The sequence below is a fragment of the Equus quagga genome, chromosome 11 (genome assembly GCF_021613505.1).
Source record: "Equus quagga isolate Etosha38 chromosome 11, UCLA_HA_Equagga_1.0, whole genome shotgun sequence".
NCBI lineage: Eukaryota > Metazoa > Chordata > Mammalia > Perissodactyla > Equidae > Equus > Equus quagga.
Window position 1 is genome coordinate 66404861 of NC_060277.1, and position 12527 is coordinate 66417387.

Consider the following 12527-nt stretch of genomic DNA (forward strand, 5'->3'; position numbering starts at 1 on the left):
CTGAGGCAAGGCAGTGGGGGAAATGGATCCGAGGTATCATTTATTTTCTTTTATTTAACTTTAAGCAGGGCTTGAGCAGAAAGAAGAGCTCAGAGGAGTGAGGCAAGACCAGCATCAGGGCGTTCGATTCATCCAAAGCTCCCCGGTTACCCGTCCCAGCCCAGAAGGGCTTGGAGTGGCCTGCCACTCCAGGGCAATGGAGAGCATGAAAGGCAAAACTTGGGACCCGAAGAGTAATGTGGCTGCAAAGGGGCCGTCGTCGTCGGGCACCCCGATCAGATGGGCGCATAATAAATACACCTCTGGAGATAGTGATGGAAACTGAGGCCCAGTAGATGGAGAGAAGGAAGTGAGGATGAGGCTTCCTGTGGGGCGATGACGCAGAGGGTACCTGGAGAGGTTTGGCATAGGGAACGTTTTCCTGAGTGGAGGGAGACTTCATGGACTTCTGCCAACAGGCGGGATGATTCTCTCAAACTGCCGCTAGATGGTGGTGCTGTTCTGGAAGCATTCCAGTGGGACCCAGAGCAGGTCTAGACAATGCTTGGCATTCCCTCCCCCCTCCATTCCCCTTAAGAATTTGAGGCTGGATGGGCGATAAAAGCAAAATATTCTACTTCTTTAACATCCATAAAATCAAAGGCTAGGGGGTGTGGGTGGAAAGGGAAAGGAGGAAAGTCATGAGCTGTCCAACCCAAAGTTCCAGTCAAACTCAGAAGAGGCTTCTGTTCCTGCCCATTTCCTGTCCTTTGTCTAGTCAGCTCTTGGCTGTCTCCAATATGTACCCACCCTGGTTTTCCAAGCTCAGAACCATCTTTTGTAACACAATCACAGTTTCACAAACCCCAGGAAGGTTCCATGTGGAGAGAGGCTAAGTTTCGCCCTTGCCCGGGGGATTAAGACACTCAGAATATCTCCTTGGTGTAAATGGAAGACACCTGAGGAAAGGAAGAAACTCTGCTCAGTGAAGAACAGTCATGCAGATACTCTGATGTTACACCCTCCCTTCTCCAGCTCAACCTTCTTTTCTGCTTCCTATAGGGACTTAGGTATTCTGTCCTTCATTCCTCAGCTCTGCCTCAACACCCAGGCTTCCAACCCCCTGTTGTAGCTCCCTCACCACTGCCCCCAGGTCAGAGATGTCCTGGTCTTCTCATGGCCGCCCTCCACTGCCCACACGGCTCTCACCTGCACTGTAGCAGCTATTGTAGGCCCAGTCCGGGTTGGAGGGCATACTTCTTATACATCGGAATAGAGTCTCTTGCCTTCCCTGGCCCTCCCGAGACACCACCTGACCCATGGTGAAAGTCACATCATGAAACAGGACCTGGCAGGGAAGGGAGGAGATGTTGAAGAAAATAGGATGGCATGGCTCAGTTCTGGATGGCCTCAGGAGCCCTGTCGAGGGAGCCAAGGAATGAAGAAGGGTCTTCTAAGTTCAGTGTGCTCAGGGGTTGGGAACCCTCAGTACTGGGGCATACAGGCTCTGGGAGAACAAGACTCCAGGCCCCCAGGTGAGGCTCAAGGTGTGTTTGGGGTTACCTGGCTGTACAGCAGATAAACTCCAGCATCCCAGACTCGAACAACATATCCTTGGGCCTCCAGGCCTCTCCCACGCCTTAGAGCTGGTTGCCACATCACCTCTGTCACATCAGAGTCCTCTGGAGGTGAGGAGTATGGTAGTCAGGATTTCTGTGCACTCTCAGACACTTTTCACCTCTAAGATTCTCTTGGGCCCAGGTGCCAGCCCCACAGTTCCCAGATCTTGCCCCGCCCAAAAAGCCATTATATAAAATAGTGCTCACCTTTGGAGGTGATGTTAATGGGAACAAGGTGCAGAACTGAGTGCTTTTCTGAGGAGAGAAGGAGAAAATCTCAGCAGTGCCCACTACTCCGGTTGCCCTGTTGCCAGCCCTCCACCCCCACCCTGACTCTGGGTATCAATCTCCAAATCCCCATGCATCTTGATCACCTCCCACCCCTGCGGCACCCCAGAGGCCTCACTCTTCTGTTTATGGGTGAGCACTGCTCTCCTTCTCCGGGATCTCTCCCCATTCTCCCGGGCTTCCAGGGCCTCAGGGCTCTGCTCAGGGAAAGAAGGTCAGGGTTAGACTAAGATGCAAGGGTCCCAGACAGCCTTTCTCCCCAGCCCTCCCCCGCCCCAGGAATGCCTCACATCTCATGCACCTTTCCCCAGCAAGCTGAGTCTTGGTGCTGGCTGTCCTCCAGGATCTGTTAGGTACAAGAAGCATTAATCTTTAACAGTTTCCTTTCCTGGAATGGCTGCTCCCTTGACCTCCAAACCTGGGACCCTCTCTTGCACCCAGTCGAAACTTTACAGATCAGGAGGCTGGAACTGAGGCCCACAGATGGCCCTGCCACCCATCTTTCTCTCCCAGGCACCCTTCTCCCCTCACTCACCTGCTCCCGGAGGCTCAGCCATGGATACCCTTCCCCCTTCTCGGAGGGCCCTCCAGTCCTCTGCAGCCGGGTCACCTCTCTCCTTAGGGTTTGCAGCTCTGTTTGTTGGGTCAGCAGAGCCATGGCACAAGCCACAGCCCCCAGAGCTGCCCCCCAACTCAACCAGAGGGCAACTGAGAGTGCCGGCTCTCGGACCGGGCCCCCCATGTCTCCCCGGGGCCCTTTGGGGGCTAGCAAGGAAGGAGATGAAGCTGGCATGAGCTGGGGACCCTGCCAACAGCTGTGGTCTCAGGAGTGGGGTGGCAAGGAGGTGGCGGAGAGGGTGGGGGTGCAGGCGGTGGTGCAGAAGGGAAGAAGGGCGTTACGCAAGGGAGAAATAAAAAGGAACTTGAGAATAAAAAGGAGGGAGGAGGAAAGCAAGCTCGGGGCACTGTTGGTGCTCCTGGCACCCCGCTGTGGGGCCAGTGTTGTCTTGAGACCCCTCACCCTCCTCCAGCCTCAGGAGAATTTGGTGTCAGTCTCTCTAGGAAGGACGGGGCTGCCAGTGACACCCAGGAGGAGCGGCCAGAGCACAGGAACCCTGGGGCGGCCCCAGAAGTGGGGGAGGGAAGGTTGGCTGGCTGTGGGGCATGGTGCCAGGAGCAGGGATGGAGGGACAAGCTGGGCAGCGTTGAGGGTCAAGTGGTGAGGGTGGAAGACCCTCTGGCTCAGGCATGGGAGAGATCTCTGGGGAAGTTTGCTAGGAATGACTGAAAGTGGGGAAGGAGGGAGGGGGTCGGTGGGAGGAGAACCAGGGTCGCGGAAGCAAGAAACTGGCTGAGTTCTGGGGTTAAGGCCAGGCCGGGTGTGTTGGAATAAGGCCTGCACTACTCCCTGTGCTGAACTTGGCAAGCAGGACTTCCTGTTTCCCGAGAAAAGCTCTTACATAAGGCTCTGGACAAAGAGAGAAAGAGACAGCCCCAAGCACCCTACCACTGTAGGATTCCTCCCCTGGACCCAGGGGCCCAGAGTCCAGTGTTCCTGGGCCCCAGCGTCCTGCGTATGGACCCTGAGCCCCCTTCCAGGCCTGCTCCCACCCCACATCCCAGCCAGGGCTTGTGCCAGCACCTGCTGAATGTCCCGAGGCTGCCAAGAGGAAGGGCCCCTGATCCTCCCAGCCAGGGATTCCCCGCAGGAGGAAGCCCGCCTCCTAGGTAAATGAGGTTGCTCTGCTGGACCTTGTGCAGAGGATTGATTTTTTTCCTGGCAGTTTGCCTTTCCACTCTCTGCTCATGCCTCGGGGGTTGGAAGCATGTGGGTCCCCACTCCCAAGCCTGTACATCACCCTGGAATTCCAAGTGTCCTGCCCCCCACTCCCCAATGCCCAGGTCCCCTTCCCATGGCCCTCGGCTACACTGAGAATGTCCCCTAAGCCCCAATAAAGAGAGAGGCCATGACTTATTCTCTTTAATATCCACTTATCAACATTTTGTCACAATAATAATAAAAATAATATCTGTTTTAAAAATCCACAGGGAATTAGGGGAGGAGCTTGTCTTGGTCTCTGACCCCTCACGCTCGGGAACTCCTGGCCTAGTCCCAGTCTCTCTGGCATCCAGCCCCTCTTTGTGCCTGAAGAGGGGTATTCAGGACCCATCCTCACCCAGAGTACAGTATACACAGTGTCCTGGGGGGCTGTGGCCAGGGCAGGGAGCCAGGAGATAAATGGGGGCATCAAAAGATCAGGGGTTTGAGAGCTAGAGAGGTGGAGACCCAGAAGTGGGGGAGCTGTCAGAGTCGAACGGGAGTATTTATGTGGTGTGGAGAACACGTGAAGCCCTGGCAGCCTACAGAGGGAGGGGCAGGTCTGGGGGGAGGAGCAGCTTAGGGTGGGGCAGAGGGGACTGGGGTGCTCAGAGAGCTGTTGTGGGGAACTGGCAGCCTGGGAAAACCACCATGAGACCAGGGCCCCTCAGTGAACTTGGAAGAGTCCAAAGTAGGTGAGGAAGGGGGCGGCCTTGAGATGGGCCCAGGGGAGCGTGCGGATCCGCAGGGAGGACCCTGGCCGCAGGGGCAACAGCCCAGACACCTGGCAGAGACGGAGCTGGGGCCCGAGGGAACTAGCTGCCGTGGCTGAGAACTCTTCCAGGCAGCGCAGGGCCAGCGTGTCATCCACCAGCAAGTCCAGCTTCAGGTAGACAGCCTTCCCCTCATCAAAGTGCACCTGGGGGGCGGGGGAGGGAGGGCAGAGTCCAGGGCTCTGCTTGCCCTCGTTGTCAATTTCACATCTCCTTGAAGACTCAGGTATGCTCTCCAGCCCAAATCCCAAGCTTCCCCCTCCCCTCCTTTAGCTTGCCCCCATGCCCTAAACCAAACCCTTCTCCCTCAGTTCCTGCTTTACCCATGGAGCCAGGTGGGGCTTACCTGACAGTACAGGTAGTAGAGCCCAGCCCGGATGACTATGAATTCCCCGCTCTGGCGGTCATAGCGCAGTGGGTTGGAGCTGTTGATTTTGGCCTCCTCCCAGCCACTCACGGTCCCGTCTACACCTGAATGTGAATGTTCAGAGATAGGGGAAAGTCCATTTACAGGACTTCCTTACACTCTCCAGGGATCCACTGAGTTTATAAACCTTTGGGGCCCACTTTACCCAGAAGATAGATAGATGGCTCAGGGGAAAGGAGGAGCCACTGCCTATGCCCATAGTGTAACAGGAAGTTGTGTGAAGGAATCCAGCATATATGACCAGAACAATACAGAGCAAGCTGTCACCAGTTACTTCTGGGGAGAAGAGTAGGTTTGAAGAAGTGTGGGGGCTTTTATATTTTGGGTCTATATTGTTTGCCTCTTTTACTTTAAGAATGTATATATACAGTGCTTGAATCATACACCACTTGAATTATTTAAATTAAAAGTAGTAAAATGGTACCCAAATGTCCATCAACTGATGAATGGATAAGGAAAACTATGGTATACCCATACAGTGGGATATTATTCAGCCATAAAAAGAAATGCTATGGTGTGGATAAACCTTGAAAACATTATGCTAAGTGAAAGAAACCAGTTACAAAGGACCACATATTATATGATTTCTATGAAATGTCCAAATAAGCAAATAGAGAGAGACAGAAAGTAAATCAGTGGTTGCTTAGGGCTGGGGGGATAGAGGAAATGGGGGTGATGGCTAAAGGGTATAGGGTTTCTTTTTGAGATGATGAAAATGCTCTAAAATTACTGTGGCTGCACAACTCTGTGAATATACTAAAAACCATTTAATTGGACTTTAAATGGGTGAATTATAATGGTATATGAAGTATATCTCAATAAAGTCATTACCAAAAAAAAATCTGGGCTAAGTTAGCTGTGGATTGTAAAGAAGATAAATAGTAAAATGACAGAGCAGGGTATCAAGTGGTTTCCCAGGCCCTCCGTGGGCCACTTGGGTCTACCTCTCCAAGTTACTCTCCTCCACGCCTCTCATTCACAAGACTCCAGCGCCCTGGCCTTCTATCTCTTCCTGCCGTGCACCAAGCTCCTTGTCCCTGCAGAGCGTGTGACTGCTCTTCCCGCTTCCCTCTTCCCAGAACACTTGCACCTTCTGTCAGTCAGGTCGCAACTCCTCTGAGACACCTTCCCAGGCCACCCAGTTTAAAATAGCCAGTCCCAGCCCTGCCTCCATTAAGCTCTTCAAGTCACCCTGTTTCTTTCATAGCCGCCACCAACATAGGAAATCATCTTGTTCATTTATGTTTGTGATAGTTTGGGGTCTGACTCCCCTAAGAGGGCAGCGACAGTGCTCGTATTTACCACTGTATCCTAGAGCCTGGGACTGGGCCTGCTCTGAGCGGGTGCCCAGCAAACACTGGTGGGAAGATGAAGGGAATGAGGCGAACATGGCTGACAGCTCTCTTTGTTTGGGTCCATAGGCCTCCCCACCCCCATCCCCACCCCCGGCCTGGGGCCTCACTGGCTTCTTCTCAGTGGCCTGGGCAGCTGCCTTACCCAGTCCCTCACCCTCCACCAGCCCCAAGGCTCTGTTCTTGTTACTTTCTCAAGGAAAACATAAGGCTTGCTGAGCATTTTCATTCCCACCTATGAGTTCCCTCGGCCTTTACCCTGCAGACTCAGATCTGAGCCTCCAGCTCTGAGGTTTCCTGACCCTCCTCTCCCTGCTAACTGCTGCCACTGGAATAGCCTTGGGCACCTCAAACTCATCTTGACTAAAACTGAGCTTGGCCCCTCCAACCCCAAACTTGCTTTGCTGTCTGTATTCCACATTTGGCTCCTGGTTCCACCTCCCACCATGTAGCCAAGTCTCCCTCTTCTTTACCAACTTTATTCACCAATCACCACTTCCTGCAAATTGTGCTACCTAAATAGCTCTGCCTTGTCTCCCTCCCCAGTCTGGCCTCGGCCCCTTCTCACTGGGACTCTTCTTGGCCTCCCTCCCCATTGGACGTCCTGTTTCCAGTCATATCTGCTCCAGTCTATTCCCTACACACGGCCACAGAGATGTTTCTAAAATGCAGATGTGAGCCTCAGAGTAACTTCCAGAGTCCATTTGTGACCCGGCTTCCACATTCTTCTCCAGCCTCATGCCCCATCCTGCTCCTCCAGCACTTCCTCCTTCAGCCACACTGAGCCTCTCATGGTCGCCCAGCCTCATCATACTCTTGGCAAACTCGGGGCTTTTGCAAAAGTGGCTCCTTCTACCTAGAACGTCCTTGACCCCTTGTCCATCTTACACTCATACTTCAAGGCCCACACCTTCGGGGGAAAGGAGTCCCCAACTCCATTGTAAAGTTGTCTTCCTCTATGCCACTGTGTACCTCTGGCTATTTCTATTATTGTTCTTGTCATAGCATAATGTAATTTACAAATTTATATGCTTGTCTCCTCTCCTAGACAGCAATTTCTTGAGAGTAGGTCTGAGTATTATTCGCTGTGGGCACTCAGCCCAGTCCTTACAAATAACAGGTTCTCAGTGCATGTGTGTTGAGTCAATGCATGAATGAATGTCTGGGTGACTGCTAAAATAAGTGGTCCATACAGAGGGGAGGAAGGCTGGTCTGGAGCATGAAGAGGAGAGGAGAGGAAGAGGGAAGGCATTCCTGGCTATGGAACCAGCTTGAGCCAAGGCTGGTTGTGGCCAAAGGGCAGGATGTACCTGGGACCGTGGTGTCACTCAGTTTCACAACCACAAACCTCAAATCGACATTCCTTACTGTGTGGTAATCTTCCTACTTTCCCCCACTAAGCTTGCTTTTGCACTCTCCAAGATAAAGATTTTGTACCATCTCCTCAAACCTCCTGCCCCTGTCTCCCTCGTTCTCTGGAGGACCTAGAAGTCATTAGACAAGGGCTCCCTCATGTCCCCCCACCAAAACTACAAACCGACCTGTTCCCACCTCTCCTTTGACCCTCTTGTTATGATGGGACGATGGGTTCCTCTCTTCATTCTGGGTGTGGCCTTCCTGGGTGTGGCCTTGCAGGTTCCCCCCACCCCTACACCAGCAATCGTCTCTCACACAGACCATGGCCAGTACACAAGGGCACTCTAGCTGGGATCAAATCCCAGCTCCACCACTTAGTATCATCATGACCTCAGACAGTTAAATAACCTCCATCTGTAAAATGGAGATGATCAGAATAGCTTCCTTTTAGGACTGTTGTGAGGATTAGATGAGATCAAACACTCGACAGATGTTAGCTGAGGCTCATGTAGTATTGCTTATCACTCAAAGGACTGAACTTTTCCTTGATCCACATCCCCCTCCACCTACTGGCCCATTTCTCTATTCCTGTCAGAGAAACTTCTGGAAGGGTTTATTACTGTCTCCAATTCCTATTTCCCATTTTCTCTTAACCCAATCCATGCTGGCTTCCATCCCAACTATGCCACTGAAACTGCCCTTGTCAAGGTCACCAGTTGACTTTAATATGACCAAACCCACCAGTCATTTCTCTGACCTCATCTCATGTGATCTCTCAGCTGCATTCAACACAGACAGCCACATCCTTCTGCTAGAAACTGTGTCTTCTCGTAGATTCCAAGACGCTACCCTTCCTGGGTTTCTTCCCCTCACTCTGGCTGCTTCTCAGTCTCTGCTGGGTTCTCCTCCTTTGCTCCACTTCCAGATGTCAAGAGCCTCAGGGCTTTGCTCTTGGGGCCCTTTTTTCCCTTGGTGTCTCATCCAGTCCTATAGCTTTAAATACTGTCCCTATGGCCATGGCTCCTGACTTGAAATGGCCTGGCCTGGCCTGAGCTAGTCTACTATGTCCAGCCATCTGTTAGTGGAACTCACTTGTTTATTATTGTTTATCCACTTGTTTATTATTAGATCTCAAATTTAATTATTAATTTACACACCTCCCAACCTATTTCTTTCCTGGTTAACCCCATCTTAGTAAATGGCATCATTATTCCCAAAGATGCTCAAGTTAAAAATCTAGAAGTCATTCCTGATTCCTCCCTTGCCCTCATCCTGTACATCCAATCCACAAACAAGCCCTATCTTCAAGCCATGTGCTGAGTCCTTCTACTTCTCTCCATCTCAGTTGCCAATGCCCTAGACCAAGCCACCCTCATGTCTTGCTTCCTGACCTGTCACATGGAAAGGCATTCCAGGTGAGGGCATTGTATGTGCAAAGTCCAGAAGAGGCAGACTGGTGGTGGTGGGGGGGGGGGGGGGGGGGGCCCCCCAAGAGGGGGGAGGGGGGGGGGGGGGGGGGGGGGGGGGAGGTCAGCCCCACAAGTGTGGAGAAGGCATAAGGGTGTGCAGGGAAAAGAGACTGAGACCAGACTATGGAGACGCTGGAAGCCAAGCAGAGAAGCAATGGAATAATGAAAGTGAAGTTTAGGGGGGCTTAACTTGGCAACACAGGTGGGACAGAATTGGGAATGGAGAGTGTCTGGAATGAGGGAGGGGCTAGAGACTGGGCTTGAGGTTTTGAGGTCGCAGTGCTGAGGTAGGGGCTGGGATGAGGATAGAAAAGAAGAGCAGAGACTAGAAACATTTTGGGGAAAATGATCAGAACATGAAGATTCACGGAATATGGAGGGGAAAGAAGAGGGAAAAAGTCAATGATGCTTCTTGGAGTAGAGTGAGGACTGAAGGAGGAACTGGGCTGGGGGTTTGGTGGGGGAATCTGCCTGGATTCCAAGAGGGGAAGGGGTCTTGCTGGGGTCCCATGCCTGGGTCACAGAGAAAGTCCACGTTTGAGAGCTGAGAGAACTGAGCCCTGAGAACTTTCATGAACTGGCTTCTGGGGTTCTGAGGCTGAAGGCAGGGAGAGGGGTGGGAAGTCAAGGTTTTGAGGGGCCCCTTTCCCAGGAGGCCAGTGCTGTGGGAGTCAGGGAAGAGCTCAGAGGTGGGCATGGGGTCTCACCCGCCTGCGCTCCGTCCTGTCCCGGTCGTGAGCGAACTGTAAGATATAAGACAGGGTTGGGGAGACCTGCCCTATCCCTCTGCCATCCCTCCGCCCTGGGCATGGCTCACCCAGCACCCACCTTCATAGTGAGCTGCAATCGCTCTGCGAGCCCGTGTTTTCCGGCCTTTAGCTGCTGCGAATCAAGGAAAGACAGATGGGCAAAGCAGTGCCCCCACACCTGGAGGGTTCCTGCCACTCCCCCAGCCCCGTCCCCTCTCAGAACCCTGGCACCCTTATTCTTGTCCAGACTCCTGGCATCAGAACCTCAGGCCTTATCTTCCTCCATAAGTAGAGTGACTATATAATTTATCATCCAAACTGGGATGCTTCTGAGAGCAAAAGAGGTGCTATTAATAATCACACTGAGGGGCCAGCCCAATGGCATAGTGGTTAAGTTTGCACGCTCTGCTTTGGTGGCCCGGGTTTGTGAGTTTGGATCCCAGGCGCAGTCCTACACACCACTCATCAAGCCATGCTATGGTGGCATCCCACATACAAAAAATAGAGGAAGATTGGCACAGATGTTAGCTCAGGGACAATCCTCCTCAGGAAAAAAAAAAAAAAAGACCTATCATACCAAGTAGGCGAGGATGTGGAGCAACTAGAACTCTCATACACTGTTGGTAAAAATGTGAAATGGCATAACCACACTGGAAAATGGCTTGCAGTTTCTTAAAAAAAAATAAAAAAATAATCACACTGAAATAACAGGTGTAAGCCAGCACAGTCCAGTTCAAACCTGGATATATGGTCATATGGTCCTCCCATTCGTAAGTCTCTTTGCTTATTGGGGCCTACGCCTCTGACTCCTCCACCTGTTCAACATCAGAACGCCAGCAGTTCTCCCAACTCCTGACCATCCCTCCTGCATATTTGGGGCAGGGTCTGAAGTGAGAAGCAGGTCCATGTGATGGAAGAAGATTCAGAGTGAGGGTCAGAATTCTAGGTTCGAGTCTCAACTGGTTAGCTGCATGACTCTGAACCCCCCCCCTTACTCTCTGTGCCCCAGTTTCTCCATCCATAAGTGAAGATAATGGTTTCTGCTCTGCCTGCTTTACGGGGCTGTCATGATGAACAAAAGCAATACTGAGTCCAGAAGCCACCACAGAGCAGACTTTATCCTGAGGCTGGGATAAAGGGATGCTCACCACTTCTGCGAGGCCGAACCAGTCGTTTCAGTAAAGGCACGAGATCCTGGCTTTCCTCTGTCTGGGGATTCAGTTCCTAGGGGAATTAAGGTAGACCTAAACCAGGGTTTTGCCAGGGACTCCCAGAGACATAAACTGAGACTGACAGGGAGCCTGTCAGGAGAGGCAGCAGTGAGCAACAGGCACAGAAGTGTTAGGGAGGGAGGGAGCCCCTCAGCCAATTGTGGCTGGGGCCAAGGGGAGGCACATTCCTAGGGTCAGGCCCCAGCCCGCCTCCCCTTCCCAAGACCAGCCGCATCTTTCTTACCCCCAACCCCCACAGAACCAGCATAGACCCTGCGAGCAATTGGCACCTTACACACACCTACACCATCAGCGTGCAGAGTGGGTACGCACGCACCCTGCACACACAACCCACATCCCTCTTCCACGGCCGGCTCACATGTCTCATACTCCCACTTCACTCACAGCCAATAAGCACCTTCCTACTCAGGTGACACAAACCCAGGACAAACCCCTTACACACAGTTGTCACCCTCTCTCTCTCTCACATACCCACGCATGGCTGGTGCACACACACTCCCCACACACAGCTGGCACAGCCAGGGCACACTCTGCACCCTCAGCTTGCACACACTTCCCTTGCCTGGCAGCCTGCCGGACAGCATCCACACCCACTCACCAGTGGGTCCTGGTCCTCCTCTGCCACCAGCTCCCCTTGGGAAGGCTCCTGCTGGGAAGGAGGCAGCGTCACCGTGTCCTTCTCCACCTGACATCTCACCCTCCACCCATCTTTCTGGCCCCTTGCCCTCAGCCCACCCGGCCCCATCAGCTGCTCTGCAGACTCCGCTCCTAATCTGCCCAGGGAGGGGTGTGCAGCAGGGCCTCACCTGGGCAGACAGCGATGCCCGGCTTCCCAGGCTGACCACGACCAGCAGGAGGCCAAGGCAGGCCAGCGCCAGGCCCAGGCCCAGCACGAGCGGGGCCAGCAGGGCGGTGCCCGGCTCCCCCCGGCGCCCCCTCCGCCTCTGGCTCCGACGGGCGGCCATGGGGGCGGGGGGCTGTGCCTGCCTCACCGCCCCCCCCATCCCGGGACCCGAGGGATCGGGGGAGGGGGAGCCGGCGGGCGGATCGGGCTGGGGAGAGGGAGGGGCAAGGGAAACGGGGCGGGAGGGGGGGATGAGGACAGGAAGCCGGACACTGTGTGATTAAACTGCGAGCCCGGCCGAGCTCTCTGCGCAGAGCGGTGTGCGCGCCGCGCCGAGTTCAGAGCGCAGAGCGAGTCCCGGCGAAGAGGCACACACCGCCTGGGCGTGTAAAAGCAGGGGCGATGTTTGTGTGAGTGTGCAACCGGCCGACATGGGGTGTGTGGCCGAGGGCTCTCCATGCGGACGGCAGGAGACAGGCGGCGGCGAAAGTAGAAATGAGCAGCAACTCCACCCAGGCCTGTGCGCTGGTGGTGAGGCTGCAAGACCACTGAACTCCTGCAGGTCCAGTGCTGGCCCGGCGGAATCACTAACTTAGGGCCCCAGACCAAGGTGACGAGGC

The 12527-nt window shown here is 53.7% G+C and overlaps 1 protein-coding gene across 3 annotated transcripts; it reads right to left on the minus strand.

The window, feature by feature from the left end:
* Positions 1 to 34: 34 nt before the first annotated feature.
* On the minus strand, positions 35 to 12136 carry LOC124247756 (tumor necrosis factor ligand superfamily member 12). Of its 3 annotated transcripts, XM_046677403.1 has the most exons (11): positions 11870 to 12136; positions 11662 to 11709; positions 10980 to 11055; positions 9911 to 9964; positions 9790 to 9825; positions 4825 to 4949; positions 2005 to 2083; positions 1806 to 1853; positions 1543 to 1661; positions 1189 to 1327; positions 35 to 938 (listed from the first exon to the last, which is right to left on the minus strand). In XM_046677403.1, exons 1-11 carry the CDS (start codon positions 12065 to 12067, stop codon positions 829 to 831), a joined length of 1032 nt encoding a protein of 343 aa, XP_046533359.1. In that variant the 5' UTR covers positions 12068 to 12136; the 3' UTR covers positions 35 to 828. The 3 variants fall into 3 exon arrangements, with proteins under 3 accessions (XP_046533359.1, XP_046533357.1, XP_046533358.1); XM_046677401.1 differs by lacking the exons at positions 35 to 938; positions 1189 to 1327; positions 1543 to 1661; positions 1806 to 1853; positions 2005 to 2083 and adding an exon at positions 3854 to 4624 and having other exon boundaries at positions 11662 to 11712; positions 11870 to 12133; XM_046677402.1 differs by lacking the exons at positions 35 to 938; positions 1189 to 1327; positions 1543 to 1661; positions 1806 to 1853; positions 2005 to 2083 and adding an exon at positions 3854 to 4624 and having other exon boundaries at positions 11870 to 12132.
* Between the last annotated feature and the right edge of the window lie 391 nt (positions 12137 to 12527).

What these genes read in the sequence shown, in the direction of transcription:
- LOC124247756 (XM_046677403.1), bottom strand. Translation starts at nt 12,067, where the DNA reads ATGGGGGGGGCGGTGAGGCAGGCACAGCCCCCCGCCCCCATGGCCGCC. An exon ending in GATTGCAGCTCACTATGAAG is followed by an intron (nt 9,826 to 9,910) that starts GTGGGTGCTGGG and finishes TATATCTTACAG; the next exon opens with TTCGCTCACGACCGGGACAG. An exon ending in ACAGGACGGAGCGCAGGCGG is followed by an intron (nt 4,950 to 9,789) that starts GTGAGACCCCAT and finishes ATTCACATTCAG; the next exon opens with GTGTAGACGGGACCGTGAGT.